Consider the following 24,267-nt stretch of genomic DNA (forward strand, 5'->3'; position numbering starts at 1 on the left):
GGATGGACTGGACGGGTGAGAAGGAATCCAACAGATCTTTCGGCCTGGTTTTTAGCAGACGTTGCGTGAACCAGGTTCACGACAATAAAAACCTTCCTTTCAGAGGCCTGTGGGAGGTGTCCGTCAACAGAAAGGTATTTAAGGGAACAGATCAGCTTTCTCACGTGGCTCTACCAATAACAATAGGAAGCTTGCAACACCATTTGCAAGGGAACATGTCTGAGATTTACAAAATCATGACGGTGTGGACAGAATGAAAAACGAATTATGGATCACCAAATTCAATGCCACCAGGACAAGGGGGAACCCAGTGAGATGTGAAGGGGGCAAATTCAATACAAATGAAAAGAAACGTGTTTTCACCTACCAGGTGATAAGCAAGTGGAATTCATCACCACAGTAAGTTCTGTGGGCAAAAAAATTAAGAGGTTCAAGGGGCCCATAATGGGTTACTAAAAATAATAATAATGGTGGTATTTATTGAATGCGTACTTTCTGCCAAGCACTGTATTAAGCCTTGGATTAGATAGAAGATATTCAGATGCCTAGAGGAAAAGTTAGCAATTGTAAGCCCCTTGAGTATATGTCTTCTATCGCACTTCACGTGATTGATTGATTGTGACTAATTAAATGGAGAAGGGGAAAATTAGGGATTTTACACAGTACATCTATAATCAACAGGATCAATGTCAAGGAGGGCCACCATTTTACTGTTCCTCCAAGCCTCCTGTTGCCAGTCAGAGGCAGTGGTCGGCCTGATTGGCGTGACAGGCTGATTGGTCTGACTCAGTAATGACAATGGTCATGACCTTATGTTCTCAGTCAACCAGTTAACTATATTTATTGAGCACTTACTGTGTTCAGAGCACTGTACTAAGCGCTTGGAAGAGTACGCTATAACAGAGTTGGTAGACACATTCCCTACCCACAATGAGTTTACAGTTCAGTGGGAGAGACAGACATTAATATAAGTAAATAAATTATAGCTATGTACCTAAGTGCTGTTGGGCTGAGGGAGGGGTGAATAAAGGGTGCCAATCCAAAAGCAGAAGGGAGTGGGAGAATGAGCTGTTTGTGCCCAAAATGAAGATGGGGCTGGACCTATGAACTTCAGTAGGCATTTCACTTCTCTGTGCCTCAGTTCCCTCATCCATAAAATGGGGATTAAGATTGTGAGCCCTGTGTGGGACAGGGACTTTGTACAACCTGAATATCTTATATTTACCTCAGTGCTTAGAACAGTACCTGGCACATGGCAAACACTTAACAAATACTACAATTATTATTACTAGAAGGCCCAGCACGGCAATGGGGCCTGCATGATTTCTCCCACCTCTAGTTACAGGCAAAGCCTGCATCTGCAAATAAGAATACAAACCAGCTTGATTCTACCCTTTGAACTCAGTAACCTCCTATTTCCCTTGGAGTTGATTTCTCCCCTTGATAACTCAGTCTATGCCTTATGCCTAGAACTTACTTTAATAGTCCAAGTTTTACAATGACAGAAAAGTCCAAAATGATCAATTCCAAGAGTTTTTTATTCTCAACAAGATGGCAAAAGATCTCTGAAGAGACTAAGGCAGAGAGCTACTCTTGTCAAACACACAGTCTAATGAGAATTTACCAACACTCTGAACGTACTTATTCATGTTTGGACTTGTGGGAGGGAAGGTTTTCCCATGCTTTCAAGTTTTAATAAAAACAAGTTATTACAACTAAATAAATAATAGTGCATTCTCAAGTGATTGCTGCCGCAGACACAAACACTGGGTTTCCTGTTATAAAACTGATGTGTGTGTAAGTCATCATCAGATATCCTTTTGGAGTTTGCACCTGATGTCCAGGGACTACTACACTGTTGAATACTCTTTGAGATCTTTTACATTTCTCATGGGGTTGAACTTGTAACATCTGAAGGATTGACAAGTGTTCCTGCTCATAACTCATCCATTCATTCATTCATTCAATCGTATTTATTGAGTGCTTACTGTGTGCAGAGCACTGTACTAAGGGCTTGAAAAGTACAATTCTGTGTTTATCGTGGCCAAACTATGATGGTTGTCTGCCAGAGAGGCAATGTATAGCTATCCATGAAGAAGGAACAGAGGGAAGATAATGGAAAACTCAAAAAAATGAACCAGGCGCCTTTCCAGATTGAGGCTCAGAATGCAGAAAGGGAAATGTGTGGAACGTAGCAAGGGTCAGTCACACCAGGAGATCCAAATTAAGACGTGGGTTATCCAGCCCAACCTTCACTCGACTCTCTGGCTGTCAGCCCTGATTCAAGTACCAGGAAAACAAAATTCCATAGTACTGCTCCCCTGTTGTGTTGCCAGGTCATTCGGCGCCAGCTGATGATATTCAAACGTCACCTGATTGACATGTTTCCCACTAGAGACCAGCCGCAGGACCACGTTGTCACAGCCGATCTTCATTTGGACTGAATTGAGGAAAACAGTTTCAGAGGGTGGCAGAAAACAAAATGCCGCCTTCGCACCCCACCCTCTTCAGTGGGAATGAAAGGTTAGAGATGGTCTATCCCCTGCCCTAACAGACGCTTGGACCACTTCCTGAAATGTGCTTTAGTAGTAGTAGTAGTAGTAGTAACAGTAGTAGCACTAGTAGAAATAGCAGTAGTAGCCATAGTGGTCTTTATTGAGTGCTTACTATGTGCAGTGCGTTAGGTTTTGGTTTCCTGGGTTTTAAACTCAATTTGGATGAAGAAACTTTGAAGTCAATTCTCTCTTTTTAGCACAGGAGAAGGGCTACCTAGGCTGACAGTCAGCCTTGAGCAGTCAATTAATCCATCATCTCTACTCAGTGCCTGCTTCACTTTGCCACGTGGATCATTTTTCCTAAATGTCTTTCAGCATGTGTCTCTCTCTACTCAAAAATCCAAAATAGTTACGCATCCCTCTCTGCATGCAACGGGAATTCCACACCGTTGGCTCTAGAGAAGCAGTGTGGCCTATTGAGTGGAGAATGGTCCTGGGAGTCAAGGGACCTAGGTTCTAGTCTTTCCCCTCATACTGTGAGTCCCATGTGGGACAGGGACTGGGCCCAATATGATTATATTGAATCTCCCCCAGCACTTAGTAGAGTGCTTGGCACATAGTTAGAGGTTAAAAAATAACACAGCATATAACAATTAAAAAATGGCTTTATGGCAGTCCATTGGCACCACACCTCAGTTTGCACTTTTGGTTCCTCCAAGCTCCCCTTTTCACCTGTGCCTTGCCCTCTTCCTCGCCCACTGTTCCCCCAGGCTTTAATCCCCTTGCCCACCCCTCAGCTCTCCATCTTCAAGGCGCTTCCCAAGCCCCTCCTCCTTTAGGGGGTCTCCTCTAATTAATCTCCACCTTCCCAGATGAGTCTGGAGAATAGCGGCCCTCAGTGCTTCCATTCATCTACCCACCCACCTTGGCTATAACACCCTCCCTCAGCTCTGCCAGAACGTATGTTTTCACTGTGCACTTGGCCTTAAGCCTTGTCAGGGAATTAGAGAACATCCAAGAGCCAAATGTGTGTGGCACCTCAGGGTGTCCAAAGCAAACGCTTATATGCATGCAAGCTGTGCGGGACTATAGGGCAAGTTTTCCTTAACCCGGGGTTGTGCAAGAACTCGGCCCCCCACCATAGGGGAGCAGCCCCAGCCCCTGCCCTTACATGGACTCCTTGCCCTGGGCCTCAAGCTATGACCCTTCCTCTCCCAACCCCCTGCCCATTTCTCTGCAGGGAAACGTGTGTGGTGGGAGGGGGAGGAAAGAGGAGGCTTGCCTCAGAAGATCTCACCCTGTCTCCAACCCTCAGAGAATCGGGTGCATTAAGTATTCTATTAACTTGAGATGAGTCTGTGCACAGAATCCACCTGGGTGACTGCTTCCATCGCTGTCAGCCATTCCTTCCTTAGGCTCCAGAGGCCCGAGCCCAGCATTACCCCAGCAGGGCTGGAAGCAGCAGCGGCATGACTGACAGCAGCAGCTCTGGCTGCAACCTGACTTAGTTGAAGTTCCAGTCAGAACCAGGTGCTCCTCAATACAATGCTTATTTTGTTTTAGGGGTAAGGGTTGCCTCCCATTGAGCCAAAATAGTGTCAAGGAGGCCACTCCCAGACTCAGGGCAGGAGGCCTGGCATCACCAAGACTAAGACATCGAGTCACTTTAACGTGCTTCTAAAAGACGCACCAACACTGTCCTGACTGCTCTTTCTGATCTGCGGCTGTGGCGCATCAGCTCGACAGCAATGGAAACTATAATCATTTACCACAATGAATTACTACTAAACCATTTGCGTAATGATTTCCTCATTGGCGTAAATGAACTTGGCAAAATCATTTGGCTTCCATTAGAGAGACGCAGGGGTGTCTCTTCCCTGTGTCTCTCTCCCTCCCGCTTTCTGTCGCTTTAAAGGTTCTAAAATAATTTCATAAAGTCTAAATGCGTCACGAGGGCTTACAGTGAAACAAATCATATGCAATAATTTGCATGTGTGCTGCTGGGATCGTGTGATTCCCAGAGCCGTTTCCCTCCTGCTGTCCCCGCCGGACTCTAATCTGGCAATGTTTGGTACTCTCAGGCAGATTGGTGATGTTAGAGATGGATCCAGTCCGGGTGCCCTAGTTACAGAACTGGGCATTTCCTAGCATGCCAGTGCATGCTAGGCTGTGGGTACCCTGAGGACGGGTTCTACAGTACGCGCGGGCATCCCACTCACCCCAGGGAGAGGCACTTGGCCTCTCGCTCCTCCTTCCCATCTACCCTCTGGGTCAGAGATCATTTTAGCAAACACTGCGAAGAGTTGGTCTCACCTGGCCTTTGAAAGGGGTAGCACACGTCAGTTAAAAGCTTCATCTTTGAAGGGTCCAAGCTTGTCCCACCCAGCAGCTCCACGAAATCTCCAGCCCTCCCACATCCTGCTGAGGGTCCCTGAAAAGAGAGTGGAAGGGGAGAATAAGCATTTAACCAGCGACCAAACAGAGATTATGGGGCACCTTTCCTCCCCAGGCACCCACTGCGAGAAGGTTTTCAATCATGTGCACCCTCCCTCACTCCACCATTTTCTTACTCCCTCAAACTTGGCCCATCCAGTTGGTCATGTTAATAACTAGGTAGGATGAGGATAGGGGAAGGAATGGCTATGATCAATCCAAAAGTTGCAGCCACTTGCCCAGAACAGATTGGGGTGGAGCTCAGAAGGGCTCGCAAATCAATAGGGTGCTTTTCCCAGGCAGGGCAATTTTCTCCATTTCCTGCCCACAGGGCCAATCAATCCATCAATCAACCATATTTATTGAGCGCTTACTGTGTGCAGAGCACTGTACTAGGCGCTTGGGAAGTACAAGTTGGCAACATATAGAGACGGTCCCTACCCAATAGTGGGCTCACAGTCTAGGGCCACCAGGCAGCAGCATTAGCCATGGCATTCCCTGGGGTGATGGCCCCGCCTCTCCACCTCATGACCCCCGGCTCCACCACCTGTCTGCTGTGCGACCCTGGGAAAGTCACTTAACTTCTCTGTGCCTCATTTAGCTCATCTGTAAAATGAAGATTAAGACTGTGAACCCCATGTGGGAGAAGCACTGGGTTCAACCTAATTATCTTGTATCTACCCCAGTGCTTTGAACAATGCTTAGCACATAGTAAGCGCTTAAGAAATACCACAATTATTATTATTAGCCGGGGGATAAGCCAGGGAATTATAGGTCTAGGGAGCTGGGGTCGGGGGAAGGCCTCTGGCTGTAGTAGGTTTGGCAGAAGGAGGAGGGGGCAGTCTGTGCTGCAAGGAGAGCCAGGGTGGGCTCCCTTAATGAGCCCTGAGGGTGGTGGTCCCACCATTAAATCAGCCAGGAACTGCCTTTTCCCTCCTTCCAAGCTTGTCTGCTCTCAGCTGCCTGGGCTGCCCACAGTAGGGCCTCCTTCTCCCCGCTCCACGCCTGGCAGGAGGCACGAGAAGAGAGAGACTCAGCTCCTTCATGTGCCCCAGGGGCCTGATGGCCCTGCACAAGCAAGAAAAAACAACATGAACCCTGTCCTGAACAATCTTGGCCAGATGGCAGCACCACAGACAAATGCACAGGAGGGAAAAGGAGGAGAGGGTGAGACAGGGGGAAAAGGAGGGGAGAAGAGAGAAGAGGGGAGAGCACTAATTCAGTAAAGGGTGCAAAAAGTCAGAGCCAGGCTCGGGAATACATTTCTAGACAACTATTTTAATTATTTTCTCAGTCAGAGAAGTTCAGTGCTCCTGGATCTTATGGGGAGAAAGGAGGGGGCATCTGGTGGGAAAGGAGGGGAGAGAACAACAGTTGCATCTTGGCTGAGGAGAGGTGAAGAGCGAGAACCAGTAAGCCAGGCCATGTTAATACTGATGGAGAAGTGAATTATACCCAGCAGGCACTCCAACACTGTTGACAGGCACAAAGGGTGGGAGGTGTGGGAGGGGCTGGGGGACCCCTTGGCAAGGAGAGAAATCAAGGAGGGGGATTTTAAAAGGGAAGCAGCATGGGCTAGTGGAAAGAGCAAGGGCCCTTTAGTCAAGACTTGTATTCTAATACTGACTCTGCCACTTACTGTTCTTTGACTTTGGGCAAATCACTTAATTTCTCTGTACCTTAGTTCCCTCATCTGCAAAATGGAGATTAAATATCTGTCCTCCCTCCTACTTAGATTGTGAGCCCCATGTGGGACCTGATTTTCTTGTATCTACCACAGTGCTCAGTACAGGGTGTGGCATATAGTAAGTACTTAAATATTATTATAATTTTTTTTTAGATAGTGTCCATCTGCACCTCCATCAATGAGCCTTCCCATTCTGTCAGCCCCTGCAAGCCCGCTCAGGACCCCTCCCCATTCCTTGGGAAGCACTGCTGAAAACTTCCATAGATCATCTCCAACACAAGGTGCCTGACAGAGTTTGCCACCCACCTACTGATCTGGGTGGGAGTTTGCTTGTGTAGGGACAGTGCCTCTTGAAAGGTTTCATGACTGTCTATCCCAAGATCATCTGAGGTTTCTCAGTCCAGATTTCAATAAAGGTAGAAACTTGCTACCTTGAAACCAGAGCCCAGAGCTGCCTGGCAGCTTCTGAGATTGCTGGACTCTAGGCATGCTGGCTCAACACTTGTAGCTAAAATCCGTGTTTGCTAGAGGAGACCCAGAAAGTTCTGTGGGCTTTCATTTCTGGACTCGAAACACACTGAATGATTTAGCAGGGAAGATCCCGAGGGAGGGATTAAGTATGTCTTTGCATGCCTAGCCAATATCAAGTAGTAATGAGAAATTAAAGACAAGGCTAAGACCATTCCCCAAGCCACAAGCAGGACCAGAACTAGAATTCCGTTCTCCTAATCTTAGTTGTGCACCTGCCCTGAGGCTCAAAATTGGGTCTGAGACCCATCAGGACTTAGTAACTTGCTAAGCCCTCCCATTTCCTGTCCAGTTGGCTTCCTCCATAAGTGTGCCACAGACTAGATAGGGGCACGGACATGTGCAGCATTCAGGCACACACACATACACACACACACCCAGGAGGGGGCAAATTTTGTCTTGGGAGACCCCCTTGGGAGTTTCCACTGCCACAACCCCTCAGAACCTGGATCCTGGATCAAAGTCAGTAAAAGAGGGAGGCGGTGAGTAGTCCAGAGAGAAAAACAAGCACGGGAGTTCGGACGACCAGGATTCAACTCCCAGCTCTGCCACGGACCTGCTTTGTGACTTTGGGAATGACACTTAACCCAAGTCCTGTGCGGGGCAGGGCCTTTCTGACCTGATTAACTCACACCTACTCCAGAATTTAGAATAGTGCTTGGTATATAGGAAGCCCTCAACAAACTCCACATTATTGTTATCATTATTATTAACCTCTCCATGCTTCAGTTTCTGCATCTGTAAAATGGGGCTAATAATGGCTGCCTCCCAGAGATGTTGTGGGGATGAAATTAGATAGATATTTTAAAAACTCTTTGGAAAGACAAGAGAGAGTGCTCTAGAAACTCAAAGGGAATAAATACAATTGAATGAATGAATGAATTAGAACTTTAGCAAACAATCAGCCTGAAGCCAGGCACTCACCTTTAGCTGAAGGTGACTGAAACTGCCCAAGGTGAGATTGGTTATTTGCATAACCACAGGATAAATGATGGAGAAGCTGCAGTTTCGGTGCTGGTGAGGTATGACCATGGTGAACCCTCCACTGGGGGTTTGAGAGATGACATTGCAGGCTGTAAGAAAGGAGAAAGACATAACAACATCCCCATCAGTCACTTATGCTCTCCACAGCGGCAGATTTCCAAACCTGCCCCCACTACAGACATATCTGGGCCATGGGTTTTATCCCATTTTGTCCTACAGAGTTTTATGTCACTTGAAAAAAGTTTTCTTAACTTTTCAAGAGGTTCCAGTGATTCCCGTGCTCAGAGCTCTGCCTAAACACAATCAGGTGTACATGTTGGGGTCAATAGCACTGCTTCAACCCAGCAGGCTTTGTTGGCCGAAACTTAAGGAAACAGGGAATTATCAATAGTATTAACGATATTTATTGGTATCAATGGTATTTACTGAGCACTCACCAAGTGCTGAGCACTGTACTAAGCTCTTGGGAGAGTACAATGCGCTAGAGTTGGTAGACACATTCCCTGCCCATGAGGAGCCTACAGTCCTTGTGACATACATTAAATTACAGATATGTGCTTAAGTGTTATGGGGCTGAGGGTGGGGTGAATATCAACTGCTTAAAGGGTAAAGATCCAAGTTCATAGATGACACAGAAGGGAAAGGGAATAGGGAAAAGAACACTTAATCAGGGAACGTCTCTTGGAGAATGTGATTTTAATAAGGCTTTGCAGGTGGAGAGAGTGGTGGCCTGTTGGATTTGAAAGGGGAGGGAGTTTCAGACCAGAGGGAGGCTGTGGGCAAGGAATCAACAATGAGATGGACGAAATCAAGGTACAGTAAGTATGTTGGACTTAGAGGAGCAAAATGTGTGAACTGGGTGGTAGGAAATCAGGAAGGTAATGTAGGAGGAGGCAAGGTGATGGAGTGCTTTAAAGCTGATGGTAAGGAGTTTATTTGATGCCGGGGTGGATGGGCAACCACATGAGGGTCTTGAGGAGTGGGGAAACATTGACTGAACATTTTTTTTTGTGGGGGTTGGTTGTTAGAAAAATGATCCAGGCAGCAGAGTGAAATATAGACTGGAGTGGGGAGAGACAGGAGGCAGGGAGATCAGCAAGGAGGCTGATGAGGAAGTCATGGCAGAATATCATACTTAGATAAGTATGGTAGCAGTTTGGATAGAAAGGAAACAGGTGAATTTAGGAAGGTAGGAGCAACAGGATCTGATGACAGATTGAAAATGTGGGTTGAATGAGAGAGATGAGTTGAGGGTAATGCCAAAGTTATAGGATTATGAGATAGGGAGGATTGTGGTGGAGGATTGCAGTGAAGGGAAAGACAGGGGAGAGCAGGGTTTGGATGGGAAGATGAGGAGTTCTGTTTTGGACATGTTTAGTTTGAGGTGTTGGCAAGACATCCAAGTAGAGATGTCCTGAAGGCAAGGGAAAATATGAGGCTACAGAGAAGAATAGAGGTCAGGGCTGGAGATGTAGATTTGGGTATCATCTGCAAAGAATGGTAGTTGAAGCCATGGGAGTGAATGAGTTCTCCAAGGGAGTGGATGGAGATGGAGAATAAAAGGGGACCCAGAATTGAGCCCTGAGGGACTCCCACAGGTAGAGAGGCAGAGGTAGAACCTGCCAAAGATATAGAAGGATCAGTCAGAGCAATAGGAAGAAAACCAAAGGAGGACAGTGTCAGTGAAGCCCAAGTTGAATAATGTTTCAAGGAGAAGGGGGTGGTCCACAGTGTTGAAGCCAGCCGAGCGGTCGAGGATGACTAGGATGGAGTTGAGGCCCTTGGAATTGATAAGAGAAAGATCACTGATGACCTTAGAGAAGGCAGTTTCCTTGGACTGAAGGGGACAGAAGCCAGATCAGAGGGGTTTCAAGGAGAGAAAGTGGAGGCAGCAGGTACAGACAACCTTCTCAAGGAGTTTGGAAAAGAATGGTAGTAGGGAAATGGGTGATAACTGAAGGGAGCCATGAAGACAAGGGATTATTTTTTTAGGATAGAGGATGTATGAACATGGCTGAAAGTACCGAGGAAGAAACCATGGAAAAGTGAATTGTTGAAGACTGTGGTGAAGGAGAGAAGAAAATAGGGGAGAAGTGTTTTGATGGTGTGAAGGAACCAAGTCAGGAGCACAGTTGGAGGAGGTAGATTTTGAGAGGGGGTGGGAGTTCACCTCTTGAGATACTGCTGGGAAAAATGGGAGAGTCAAAGAGGGAACAGAAGGAAGGGAGGTAAATGTTGGAAATAACTGGCAAGGGCAATGGGCATGTGAGTCATTAAAGATGGACAAGTATTGCTGCAGGACAGATAACAGAGCAGAATTAAAGCAGGTAAGGATGAATTTGAGATGGATGAGGTCAGACTGGTGTCTAGAATTCCGCTAGCAACACCCTGCAGCTCAAGCATAGGAAGCGTGCTGTGGAAGTGATTCAGGGTTGTGGGTAAGTTCATTCATTCATTTATTCAATCGTATTTGATATGAGTGATATCATAAGTGATATGAGATCAGCAAAGAGGAGTGAGGGAATTGAGTTCAGTGGAGAGGGCAGTGTTGAGGATGTCGATTTGTATGTTAAGGGAATGTAGTTTGGGTATGGAGACAAAATGGGATAATGAAGACTTTGGAAAACTGGATGGGGTCAAAAGATTGGAGATCTCTGTTGGGGAACAGGATGGTTTAGCGGGAAGTAGGTGTGTGGGAGAGAAGGCAGGTGAAAAGGTTGAGGTTGGATAGAGGAATTTCAAAGTTGGTGAGGGTAGAGATTATACAGTGACTAGAGATAATGAGATTGAGCTAGAGTCTACACACACTAACACATCTGGCGATGGCAATGGACTTCTTGCTTCTGAGCGACCTCTGGAAGAGGAGGGGAGAGGACCAGGAATGGCCCGGGTTTTAGTAGTGACTCCAGGAAGGAGGAGCTCATGCCTGCAAAATCCCACCAATATGCTGGCACAAGGTTGCAAAAGCACTACGAAGGTAGCTAAGACAGTGGGGCTCAGACTCATTAGCTCCTAGGAACCTGTTTGGCCCACTCAGGCCCTGTCCCATTTGTTCCCTCTCTAAGTGTGGCACATGCAAGTTAGGGACGGGGACACACACATACACACACACTCAGTCCCTCACTCCAGAAGGAGCTCACCCATAAAACCCACAGCCAGACCTCTGGGACTGGTGCTGGGCCATCCTGAACTAACAATAATAATAGTTTTTGTTAACCCTTATTATGTGCCAAGCATTCTATCAAGGACTGGGGTAGATACAAGATAGGTCTGTCACAGTCTCTGTCCAACATGGGGCTTACAATCTAAAGTGGAGGGTTAAACAGGAATTTTCACCTCTCAGGGTTGCACCTAGAGAGTTTCCAGGACTCTACCAGTCTCGACTATGGGAGGGAGAGTCAAGCAGAGGCATATCCATTCCATTCCTAGCTTGGGCAGTAGCTAGCGAGGGGAAGGCAATCTGCTAGAAGTCAAAACTCACCTGTCCTTGGCAGCAGCAGCATGGGAGAGAGTCAAGGGTGGAAACTCAGGTTTACTGCTCAGAAGGAGGCCATGATAAACCACTTCTGCATTTTTACCAAGAAAACTCTATGGATACACTACCAGAACGATTGCAGATGGAGGTGGGGCATTCTGGGAGAGATGTGTCCATGGCGTTGCTATGGGTCGGACACAACTCGACAGCCTAAGTCAACAACAACAACAAACAGGAATTTAATCTCCATTTTACATGTGAGAAAGTTGAGACATAGAGAATTTAAGTGACTTCCCCGCAGTCACACAGACAAGTGGCAAAGCTAGGATTAAAACCCAGGTCCTCAAACCTGGGCTGTTTCCACTAGGCCTCACTACTTCTGAGCTAGGGTAATGCATGACCAGGATTGCCAGGCTCATCCTCAGAGGATGGAATGACCTAGAAACAATGGAGTCCGAGAGCTCCCAGTACACTCAGTTTTCCCAAAATGCATGTTTAGGGAAGCAGCATGGCCTAGTGAAAAGAACACAGGCTTGGGAGTCAGAGGACCTAGGTCCTAATCCCAGCTCCACCATTTGCCTGCTGTGTGACCATGAGCAAGTCACTTCACTTCTCTAGTCCTCAGTTCCCTCATCTGCAAAATAGGGATTCAGTAACTGCTCTTCCTCCTACTTTGACTGTGAGCCCCATGTAGGATCTTATTATCTTGTACTTACCCCGTGCTTAGTATAGTACTTGGCACATAGTAAGTATGCAACAAATACCTGTTTTATGATACGAGTTGTTTCTGACCTATAGCGATGCCATGGACCCAACTCTCCCAGAACGTTCCACCTCCAACTGCAATCATTTTGGTAGTGTATCCACAGTTTTCTTGGTAAAAATAAGCAAGTGGTTTACCATTGCCTCTTTCCACACAGTAAACTTTAGTCTCCACTCTCGACTCTTTCCCATACCGCTGATGCCCAGCACAGGTGAGTTTTGACTTGTAGCAGATTGCCTTCCAACAGTGTGCCTTTCAACAAATATTAATATTGTTATTATTATTATTTTCACTGAGGATTTAGCATACAATGCACTTGGTGATTTAAGGAACACTCTTCACACCACATGTGTCTGCCTGGCTAGAAAGTCAAGTGGTGGGGGAAGAAATAGTGGTTACACATACAGTTACCTCATCTGTAAAATGGGGATTAAGACTGTGAGCCCCAAATGGGACAATCCAATTACCTTGTACCTACCCTAGCGCTAAGAACAGTGCTTGGTACGTAGTAAGCGCTTAACAAATACCATCATCATCATCATGTAAATGGCATCAGCCAGGGCAAGTGCACACACACTACAATTAGAGAAGCAGTGTGGCTCAGTGGAAAGAGCACGGGCTTTGGAGTCAGAGGTCACGAGTTCAAATCCCGGCTCCGCCACTTGTCAGCTGTGTGACTTTGGGCAAGTCACTTCACTTCTCTGTGCCTCAGTTACCTCATCTGTAAAATGGGAATGAAGACTGTGAGCCCCACGCGGGACAACCTGATCACCTGTAACCTCTCCAACACTTAGAACAGTGCTTTACACATAGTAAGCACTTAATAAATGCCATTATTATTATTATTATTACAATTTGTGTTTTCCTTAATGCGGTTTCATCAGGAACATGAACCTCGTGCTCGAAGAGAACTGAGCATATTCATGCTAAGAATTAGACTCCTTAAAGAAGAGACACAAAGCCTGGACCTCAGTCATTGCCGTAGAAAATCATTTACACTTCTCTTAGGTCAGAAAGCCTTGTAGAAGCTCTCTGTGGGCAGGGAAGATGTCTGCCAATTTTGTTATATTGTACTCTCCCAAGTTCTTATTACAATGCGCTGTACACATTAGCAGTCAATGAATATGGCTGATTGATTGAAAACCATTCCAAGGATCAATAGGCATTTGTATTCATCAAAGTTGAGGTCCACATCTCCTCTGGAAAGCCCCACACCAACATCTTGTTCCAAGGAGATTCTGAAATAAACCCACAATCAACCATCAAGCAGGTTTCACAAGGGAGGCTCATATGAACAGGAAATGTGTCAGTTAATTCTCTTGTACTGTACTCTCCCAAGCACCTAGTACAGTGCTCTGCACATAGTAAGAGCTCAGTAAATATGACTAATTGATTGAATGAGGTGATTGACCCAATGTCTAAAGCCCCAGTCCTGGGAATTTCTGAGAGGGTGAATAGGTGGGGAGCCAACTTACGGAAGAGGCTCCAGATTTTCCTTATGGAGACAGTAAAGCCATTTCCTGGTTTGTGGATCCTGAAGAAAATCATCGCCACATTCTGGGAAGAGTTGATGCTCCTTCCTACGTTGTTTTCACAGAGATCAATGTAGCGCTCAGACATGGGGAGAGGGTGGTCCTCGGCACTAGGGAATTTCTCCCCTTTGAGAATCCAGCCATCAAACACCTTCAGGAAGTGAACGATCGGCACAGCAGTTATTATCCATTGCCATTCCAAGATATTATTAAGGAGGGCAAACATCAGAAGTTGGGCAGCCAGAAGAAAAAGCGGGAAGCGGAGCGGATCAGTATCCCCCTTACCTTTTCTGGTGCTGGATGGTCTACAGCACTAAAGTAATCACAAGTGTTTCAAAAAACCTCAGAGATGGCTGGATAATCATTATATTGGGTTTTTTTTCTCTCTCTCATGGGAGAAGAATTATGCCATTTAGCAGCAATCCATCACAGGCCCCTGGATTAATGAGCTCAGTTTTTGAGCTACATAATCAGGATCAGCCCGGCGTTAACCAGGAATTTCAGCAGCTTTTATTTTATTTGACACCCAACAAAGCATTTCCACAGTAATTGTTCCATGATTGGTTTAACTGGACAAAGGCAATGCTCAAGTACTTGGCATAGTTCTTGGCACTCAGCAATTGCTCAATAAATACCATGGATGGATAGCGGCATCCAAAAGCCACACTTAGCTCACCTTTCAGTATTCTGAGGACTACAATAAACTTTCATTTTTTAGTGACTCTTTGAGGCTCTTGGCCTTATGTTTGTTAAACTGAAGATTTATTATACTGAAGAAAGTCCAACTCATTTTAGCAGCAAATGTGCCTTTATAAAAAATGCTCTTTAAAATGAAGAGTTTTGCTATTTGTGAGTTTGTCCAAATGAGAGTTGATGAACTTCATTCAAGGACATTTGCTCTAGCTCCATAAGCATGTTGTGGGCAGGGAAAGAGTCTACCAACTCAGTTACACTGTACTCTCCCAAGTGCTTAGTGCAGTGCACTGCAAACAGTAAGTGCTTAATAAATACCATTGATTGATTGTCTGTCAATGGAACTTGTCCTTGAAATTACAGCTCTTGATTATACTTTAAGGCAGGGAGCTACTTTTTTTTTTTCTGGGGTTGCGGGGAGTGGGTGGTATTTGTTAAGTGCTTACTATGTGCCAGGCACTGTACTAAGTGCTGGTAGATACAAGCTAATTAGGTTGGACACAGTCCCTGTTCCCCCTGGGGCTCACAATCTGAGAAGCAGCGTGGTTCAGTGGAAAGAGCATGGCCTTTGGAGTCAGAGGTCATGGGTTCAAATTCCAGCTCCGCCACTTAGCTGTGTGACTTTGGGCAAGTCACTTAACTTCTCTGTGCCTCAGTTACCTCATCTGTAAAATGGGGATTAAGACTGTGAGTCCCACACGGGACAACCTTATCACCTTGTAACCTTCCCAGTGCTTAGAACAGTGCTTTGCACATAGTAAGCACTTAACAAATACCATTGTTATTAATCCCTATTTTACAGATAAGGGAACTGAGGCACAAAGAAGTTAAGTGACTTGTCCAAGGTCACACAGCAGGCAAGTGGTGGAGCCAGGATTAGAACCCAGGTTCTTTTTATTTCCAGGCCTATCCATTAGGCCAAGCTGCTACTGTGCCGAGGGCACCATAATAATAATAATAATAATAATGATAGCATTTATTAAGCACTTACTATGTGCAAAGCACTGTTCTAAGCGCTGGGGGGTTACAAGGTGATCAGGTTGTCCCACGGGGGGCTCACAGTCTTCATCCCCATTTTACAGATGAGGGAACTGAGGCCCAGAGAAGTGAAGTGACTTGCCCAAAGTCACACAGCTGACAGTTGGCGGAGCCGGGATTTGAACCCATGACCTCTGACTCCAAAGCCTGGGCTCTTTCCACTGAGTCACGCTGCTTCTCTGTGGAAGCCCCTTCTGAGGAGGCCCACAGCTCTACCAGGTGCACAGACCCAGTGGGGTTCATTGTTCAGTGTGACCCATTTCCTTGGGAAGGTGATGTTTCTGTGCCTCAAACACTTCTAAGCCATGTAATGCTTCCCGTAAGATGCCTAGGAGGCAGTTTTAGAACACAACACTTAGTTCTAGAACTAAATAGTCCAAAAATGCCTGAGGTGGAAGAACCGGTGGTGACAGTGGTAGCACAAGATCACATAACCTAAGAGAATATAAAATAAGAGAAGCAGTGTGGCTCAGAGGAAAGAGCACGGGCTTTGGAGTCAGAGGTCATGGGTTCAAATCCCAGCTCCACCAATTGTCAGTTGTGTGACTTTGGGCAAGTCACTTAACTTCTCTGTGCCTCAGTTCCCTCATCTGTAAAATGGGGATTAAGACTGTGAGCCCCCCGTAGGACAACCTGATCACCTTGTAACCTCCTCAGCGCTTAGAACAGTGCTTTGCAGATAGTAAGTGCTTTTTAAATGTCATTACCATCTTTGTACATATTTATTACTCTATTTATTTATTTATTTTACTTAAACATATCTATTCTATTTATTTTATTTTGTTAGTAAGTTTGGTTTTGTTCTCTGTCTCCCCCTTTTAGACTGTGAGCCCACTGTTGGGTAGGGACTGTCTCTATATATTGCCAACTTGTACTTCCCAAGCGCTTAGTACGGTGCTCTGCACACAGTAAGTGCTCAATAAATACGATATTATTATTATTATTATTATTATTATTATTATTATTATAACCTCAGCATGAAAGCTGGGTCCCAGAAGAGGCAGTGCCACGACAGAAAGGGAAGAAGATGGGGAGTGAATACTGGAGGCTTGGGAGCCAAGGCAGGCGCATTGTCCCAATGTGTTAAAAGACAGTTTTTAAGCAAGCATCCTGGGAAACAGCGTGGCCTAGTGAAAAGAGCACAGGCCTAGGAGTCAGAGGACATGGGTTCTAATCCCGGCTCTGTTCCCAGTCTGCAGTGTGACCTTGGGTGAATCATTTCATTTCTCTGTGCCTCACTTTCCTTATCCATAAAATGGGGATGAAGACTGTGAGCCCTGTGTGGGACCCGTCCAAGCTGGCTTGGGAGGAGCAGAACTCTTGTCCCTCTGTGGAGTGTGCTCCCAGCTGGAGAGGCGAAAGGAGGGAATCTGGGCCTAGCTCCACAGTAAGTATGGGTGAGGGCTGCACTAGCTTTCTAAGGGCTTTCACACCAGATGCCCAGGGTGTCTGAAAATAAATACAAGTGAAGGTTCTAGGGGACGGGATAGGGGAAGGGACTGAGAGGAGGAGGAGAAATTAGGGAAGGAAAGAGTTAGAATAAAGGGGGGTGGGGAAGAGGAGTAAGTAAAGAAGGAAAAGGGAAAAAAAAGGAGCAGGAGGAAGGGAGGGAGAGAGAAAGATTTAAAAAAGGAAGAGAATGGTGGGGAGGGGAAGGATGGAGGGGGCTGGGTGGGCCCCATGGCTCACCTTTAGGAAGTCCCCGGCCCGACAGTCGATGCTGACCAGGTCGAAGTGGATGGTGATGAGCTCTTGGGGCTCGGAGATGAAGAAGGCAGCGCAGTTCAGCTGGGGCTGCGCCGCGTTTAAGGTGAACCGGCCCTCGACGCTCAGCATGTCGATGCATCCTTGGGGGGTGGGGGGAAGGGGTCCTAGGTGGGGAGGGGGCTCTGAGGAGAGGGCGGCCCTTCCCACACCCGCCCAGCTAGGAAGAGGGGCCCATTCCCCCCAATTCCCTGCCTGGATTCTCCCCTCCTCTCCCACCCCACTCCCCACTGGCTTAATAGAGAAGCAGTGTGGCTTAATGGAAAGAGCATGGTCTTGGGAGTCAGAGGTCATGGGTTTTAATCCCAGCTCGGCCATTTATCAGCTGTGTGACTTTGGGCAGGTCACTTCACTTCTCTGGGCCTCAGTTACCTCATCCGTAAAATAGGGATTGAGACTGTGAACTCCACATGGGACAGGGGCTGTGTCTCACCTGATCTGTCTTTATCCACCCTAGTGCTTAGACCCGTGCCTGGCACATAGTAAACGCTTAAATACAATATTATGATTATTATTATTACACAGGCCTGTGCTCACACAAAGACTGTGAGCCCCACGTGGGACAACCTGATCACCTTGTATCTTCCCTAGTGCTTAGAACAGTGTTCAACACAGAGTAAGCATTTAACAAATACCATCATCATTATTATTATTAGTCTCCCCAACCTCTCACAGACATCCCTTCTCCCTCACGGGCCTCTCCCCTCCCCGCCCTCCAGGGACCCCCAAACCTCTCCCCAGAGTCTCCCTTCCTGTCCCTCTCAGTGACCCTCACCCTGACCCGTCCTCTCCCCTCCTCCCAGGCCCAGAGACCCCCCACTCTGTGCCAAGTCTCCCCTCTTGTCCCTCTCAGTGACCCTCACCCTGACCTGTCCTCTCCCCTCCTCCCCAGCCCAGGGACCCCACAGTCTCCCCTCCTGTCCCTCTCAGTGACCCTCACCATGATCCCTCCTCTCCCCTCCTCCCCAGCCCAGGGACCCCCAACCCTGTCCCCCAGAGTCTCCCCTCCTGTCCCTCTCAGTGACCCTCACCCTGATCCTTCCTTTCCCCTCCTCCCTTGCCCAGGGCCCCCCATCCTGTGCCCAGAGTCTCCCCTCCTGTCCCTCTCCCCCAGTGTCGGGTCCCTGGTGGGCAGTGCCAGCCTCGATGGGTCACTCACGCAGCGGGCGTTGGTAGGGCAGGCCCCCCGCCGACAGGTCCACGGCCGCATCCCGCAGCTGGAGGGGAGGAGCGGGGTTGTGTTGGGGGGTCCCCAGGGGTGCAGGTGCCTGCGGGACCCGCTCCACGACCGCCCCCAAAACCACCCCGCACAGACACGGGATGCCAGGCGTCGGTGGGGCATGGGGTGCAGGGCACAGTGTGCAGCGCAGATCCAGCGCTTAGAACAGTGCTTTGCACATAGTAAGCGCTAACAAATACCATCATTATTATTATTAGAAAGCGGGGCACTGGGTAGAGTGTGGGAAGCAGAAAGTGGGGCGCGGGGTGCAGGGCAGAGTGTGGAGTGCAGAACGCAGGGCGCGAGGTGCAGGGCAGAGTGTGGGGCGCAAGGTATGGGAAGCAGGGCGCAGGGTGCAGGGCAGAGCATGGGGCGCAGATCCCATGCTTAGAGCAGTGCTTTGCAAATAGTAAGCGCTTAACAAGCAGCGTGGCTCAGTGGAAAGAGCCCGGGCTTTGGAGTCAGAGATCGTGGGTTCAAATCCCAGCTCCGCCACTTGTCAGCTGTGTGACTTTGGGCAAGTCACTTCACTTCTCTGGGCCTCAGTTACCTCATCTGGAAAATGGGGATGAAGACTGTGAGCCCCACGTGGGACAACCTGATCACCTTGTAACCTCCCCAGCGCTTAGAACAGTGCTTTGCACAGAGTAAGCTCTTAATAAATGCGATCATTATTATTATTATTATTATCATCATTATTATTAGAACGCGAGGTGCAGAGTAGAGTGTGGGGCGCAGAACATAGGGTGCAGGGTAGAGTGTGGGGCGCAGATCCTAAACTTAGAACAGTACTTTGCACATAGTAAGCACTGAACAAATACCATCATTATTATTTGAAAGCGGGGCGCTGGTAATAATAGTAATGATGGCATTTATTAAGCGCTTACTATGTGCAAAGCACTGTTCTAAGCGCTGGGGAGGTTACAAGGTGATCAGGTTGTCCCACAGGGGGCTCACAGTCTTAATCCCCATTTTACAGATGAGGGAACTGAGGCACAGAGAAGTTAAGGGTGGAGTGTGGGGCGCAGAACGCAGGGCGTGGGGTGCAGGGCAGAGCGTGGGGCGCAAGGTGCGGGACGCGGGGCGCAGGGCAGAACGTGGGGCGCAGGGTGCAAGACACGGGGCGCAGGGTGCAGGGCAGAGCGTGGGGCACAAGGTGCGGGACGGGGCGCAGGGTGCGGGGCAGAGCGTGGGGAGCAGGGTGCAGGGCAGAGCGTGAGGTGCACGACGCGGGGCGCAGCGTGCAGGGCAGAGTGTGGGGCGCAGACCCGGCGCTTAGAGCAGTGCTTTGTACATAGTAGGCGCTTAACAAATACCATCATTATTATCAGAACGCGAGGCGCAGAGTAGAGTGCGGGGCGCAGGGTGCAGGGCGGAGTGTGGGGAGCAGATACAGCGCTTAGAGCAGTGCTTTGCACATAGTAGGCGCTTAACAAATATCATCATTATTAGAATGCGAGGCGCAGAGCAGAGTGTGGGGCAGAGTGTGGGGCGCAGATCCCGCGCTTAGAACAGTGCTTTGCACATAGTAAGCGCTTAACAAATATCATCATTATTATTAGAATGCGAGGCGCAGAGTAGAGTGTGGGGCAGAGTGTGGGGCGCAGATCCCGCGCTTAGAACAGTGCTTTGCACATAGTAAGCGCTTAACAAATACCATCATTATGATTAGAACGCGAGGCGCAGAGTAGAGTGTGGGGCAGAGTGTGGGGCGCAGATCCCGCGCTTAGAACAGTGCTTTGCACATAGTAGGCGCTTAACAAATACCATCATTATGATTAGAATGCGAGGCGCAGAGTAGAGTGTGGGGCAGAGTGTGGGGCGCAGATCCCGCGCTTAGAACAGTGCTTTGCACATAGTAAGCGCTTAACAAATACCATCATTATGATTAGAATGCGAGGCGCAGAGTAGAGTGTGGGGCAGAGTGTGGGGCGCAGATCCCGCGCTTAGAACAGTGCTTTGCACATAGTAAGCGCTTAACAAATACCATCATTATGATTAGAACGCGAGGCGCAGAGTAGAGTGTGGGGCAGAGTGTGGGGCGCAGATCCCGCGCTTAGAACAGTGCTTTGCACATAGTAGGCGCTTAACAAATACCATCATTATGATTAGAATGCGAGGCGCAGAGTAGAGTGTGGGGCAGAGTGTGGGGCGCAGATCCCGCGCTTAGAACAGTGCTTTGCACATAGTAAGCGCTTAACAAATACCATCATTATTATTAGAATGCGAGGCGCAGAGTAGAGTGTGGGGCAGAGTGTGGGGCGCAGATCCCGCGCTTAGAACAGTGCTTTGCACATAGTAAGCGCTTAACAAATACCATCATTATGATTAGAATGCGAGGCGCAGAGTAGAGTGTGGGGCAGAGTGTGGGGCGCAGATCCCGCGCTTAGAACAGTGCTTTGCACATAGTAGGCGCTTAACAAATATCATCATTAATATTAGAATGCGAGGCGCAGAGTAGAGTGTGGGGCAGAGTGTGGGGCGCAGATCCCGCGCTTAGAACAGTGCTTTGCACATAGTAGGCGCTTAACAAATACCATCATTATGATTAGAATGCGAGGCGCAGAGTAGAGTGCGGGGCAGAGTGTGGGGCGCAGATCCCGCGCTTAGAACAGTGCTTTGCACATAGTAGGCGCTTAACAAATATCATCATTATTATTAGAATGCGAGGCGCAGAGTAGAGTGTGGGGCAGAGTGTGGGGCGCAGATCCCGCGCTTAGAACAGTGCTTTGCACATAGTAGGCGCTTAACAAATATCATCATTATTATTAGAATGCGAGGCGCAGAGTAGAGTGCGGGGCAGAGTGTGGGGCGCAGATACAGCGCTTAGAACAGTGCTTTGCACATAGTAAGCGCTTAACAAATATCATTATGATTAGAATGCGAGGCGCAGAGTAGAGTGTGGGGCAGAGTGTGGGGCGCAGATCCCGCGCTTAGAACAGTGCTTTGCACATAGTAAGCGCTTAACAAATGCCATCATTATTATTAGAATGCGAGGCGCAGAGTAGAGTGTGGGGCAGAGTGTGGGGCGCAGATCCCGCGCTTAGAACAGTGCTTTGCACATAGTAAGCGCTTAACAAATACCATCATTATGATTAGAACGCGAGGCGCAGAGTAGAGTGTGGGGCAGAGTGTGGGGCGCAGATCCCGCGCTTAGAACAGTGCTTTGCACATAGTAAGCGCTTAACAAATACCATCATTATGATTAGAATGCGAGGCGCAGAGTAGAGTGTGGGGCAGAGTGTGGGGCGCAGATCCCGCGCTTAGAACAGTGCTTTGCACATAGTAAGCGCTTAACAAATACCATCATTATGATTAGAATGCGAGGCGCAGAGTAGAGTGTGGGGCAGAGTGTGGGGCGCAGATCCCGCGCTTAGAACAGTGCTTTGCACATAGTAGGCGCTTAACAAATATCATCATTATTATTAGAATGCGAGGCGCAGAGTAGAGTGTGGGGCAGAGTGTGGGGCGCAGATCCCGCGCTTAGAACAGTGCTTTGCACATAGTAGGCGCTTAACAAATATCATCATTATTATTAGAATGCGAGGCGCAGAGTAGAGTGCGGGGCAGAGTGTGGGGCGCAGATACAGCGCTTAGAACAGTGCTTTGCACATAGTAAGCGCTTAACAAATATCATTATTATTAGAATGCGAGGCGCAGAGTAGAGTGTGGGGCAGAGTGTGGGGCGCAGATCCCGCGCTTAGAACAGTGCTTTGCACATAGTAAGCGCTTAACAAATACCATCATTATTATTAGAATGCGAAGCGCAGAGTAGAGTGTGGGGCAGAGTGTGGGGCGCAGATCCCGCGCTTAGAACAGTGCTTTGCACATAGTAAGCGCTTAACAAATACCATCATTATGATTAGAATGCGAGGCGCAAAGTAGAGTGTGGGGCAGAGTGTGGGGCGCAGATCCCGCGCTTAGAACAGTGCTTTGCACATAGTAAGCGCTTAACAAATACCATCATTATGATTAGAATGCGAGGCGCAAAGTAGAGTGTGGGGCAGAGTGTGGGGCGCAGATCCCGCGCTTAGAACAGTGCTTTGCACATAGTAAGCGCTTAACAAATACCATCATTATGATTAGAAAGCGGGGCGCTGGGTAGAGTATGGGGCGCAGGATGTGGGGCACGGGGGGCAGGGCAGAGTGTGGGGCGCAAGGTGCGGGCCGCGGGGCGCAGGACGCGGGGCTGGTCTCACCTGCAGGGAGCGGCCCTCCCCGCTTAGCGCGGCCAGGAGCTGCAGCAGCAGCTGCAGCTGCAGCAGCAGGAAGGGGCATCCAAGTTGGCAAGGCGGCGGCATGCTGCCCAGCTGGCCCGGCTTGGCCCTGCCCTGGTTGGCCTCCTGCCCCCCGGGGGTGTGGGCTGGGCGGGCCGGGGGCCGTGTGCCCTCTTTTCTAGGGCAGGGGGCGGGGGCTGGGAGGGGCGGGGAGCGCACGATGCCAGGGTTACCCGCTCCCCCCCCCCCCCCCCACCCCGGGTGTTCGTTGGGCCCAGGGGCGACCCTTGACCCGCTGCCCGGGGGGCAGGGGGCGTACCTTGTTCTCACCTGTCCCCCTGGCCCGGAATGCCCTCCCTCCGCACATCCGCCAAGCTAGCTCTCTTCCTCCCTTCAAAGCCCTACTGAGAGCTCACCTCCTCCAGGAGGCCTTCCCACACTGAGCCCCCTCCTTCCTCTCCCCCTCCCCCCCTTCTCCATCCCCCCCGCCTTACCTCCTTCCCTTCCCCACAGCACCTGTATATATGCATATGTTTGTACGTATTATTACTCTATTTTACTTGTACATATTTATTCTATTTTATTGTGTTAATATGTTCTGTTTTGTTCTCTGTCTCCCCCTTCTAGACTGTGAGCCCACAGTTGGGTAGGGACCATCTCTATATGTTGCCAGTTTGTACTTCCAAAGCGCTTAGTACAGTGCTCTGCACACAGTAAACGCTCAATAAATGCGACTGAATGAATGAATGAATGAACAGACCACTGGGTCTGAACACTAGTTGGCCCCTCCCTGCCTGGTCTTTCCCTGTCATCTCCCTGCATTTCGGGTCCATTTACCCTTCTGAGTTGCAACTGCAATCCTTTACCTTCTCTTTTCTTTCTCCTTTTCCCTTCTTCATCCTTCATGCACATACAGTTCCTTCAACCATCATCTCTTCTCTTTTTCCTTCGCATATACTTCCTCTAGCCTTCATGACATTTCCTTCAACTGCAATTTCTCCACCCATCACACCCCCTTTATGGGGCATCTTCTTCACCTGAGCAAAGCACAAAAAGGGTTATGATAAACACTGACAATCTCCCTTGCGGGGCACACAGATCAAGGTAGGAGAAGGTTGGAAAAAGTCTAGGTGAGGTCCACTCGTCTGTATGGGTGTTCCATCATAAGCGCAGCAGCAGGATACTGTCACTGACCTCTGAGCCGACCGTGATGGCGGGTTTTACCTGGGAATGATGGACCCACGTCAACCGCTCGGCGACTTTTATGGCCGAGTGCGTGGCCAAAAACACTTGGTAAGGGCCTTCACAGTTTTGCTCCATAGGGCTGTGTTTTCCGGGCTCCGAATCCAGACAAAAGTTCCTGGGAGGTACGCGTGCAGGTAGCAATCAAGCGAAACTGGCTAGGTTTGGGCTGCAATCCCAACGAAGCTGAGGGAGCC

The 24,267-nt window shown here is 48.6% G+C and overlaps 1 protein-coding gene and 1 non-coding gene across 2 annotated transcripts; one reads left to right on the forward strand and one right to left on the reverse strand.

Moving 5' to 3' along the window:
• Positions 1-1,519: 1,519 nt before the first annotated feature.
• LOC119944565 (corticotropin releasing hormone binding protein) lies at positions 1,520-23,727 on the reverse strand. The gene is made up of 8 exons (XM_038765560.1): positions 23,666-23,727; positions 22,811-23,006; positions 18,552-18,660; positions 17,318-17,475; positions 13,841-14,048; positions 8,068-8,216; positions 4,809-4,926; positions 1,520-2,440 (listed from the first exon to the last, which is right to left on the reverse strand). The coding sequence occupies exons 1-8, from the start codon at positions 23,725-23,727 to the stop codon at positions 2,283-2,285; spliced, it is 1,158 nt and encodes a 385-aa protein (XP_038621488.1). The 3' UTR covers positions 1,520-2,282.
• On the forward strand, positions 11,461-11,598 carry LOC119945001. The gene has a single exon (XR_005456137.1). It is a non-coding gene; the product is annotated as a small nucleolar RNA SNORA7 (small nucleolar RNA).
• Positions 23,728-24,267: the final 540 nt, after the last annotated feature.

This window comes from Tachyglossus aculeatus, chromosome 23, assembly GCF_015852505.1.
Source record: "Tachyglossus aculeatus isolate mTacAcu1 chromosome 23, mTacAcu1.pri, whole genome shotgun sequence".
Taxonomy (NCBI): domain Eukaryota; kingdom Metazoa; phylum Chordata; class Mammalia; order Monotremata; family Tachyglossidae; genus Tachyglossus; species Tachyglossus aculeatus.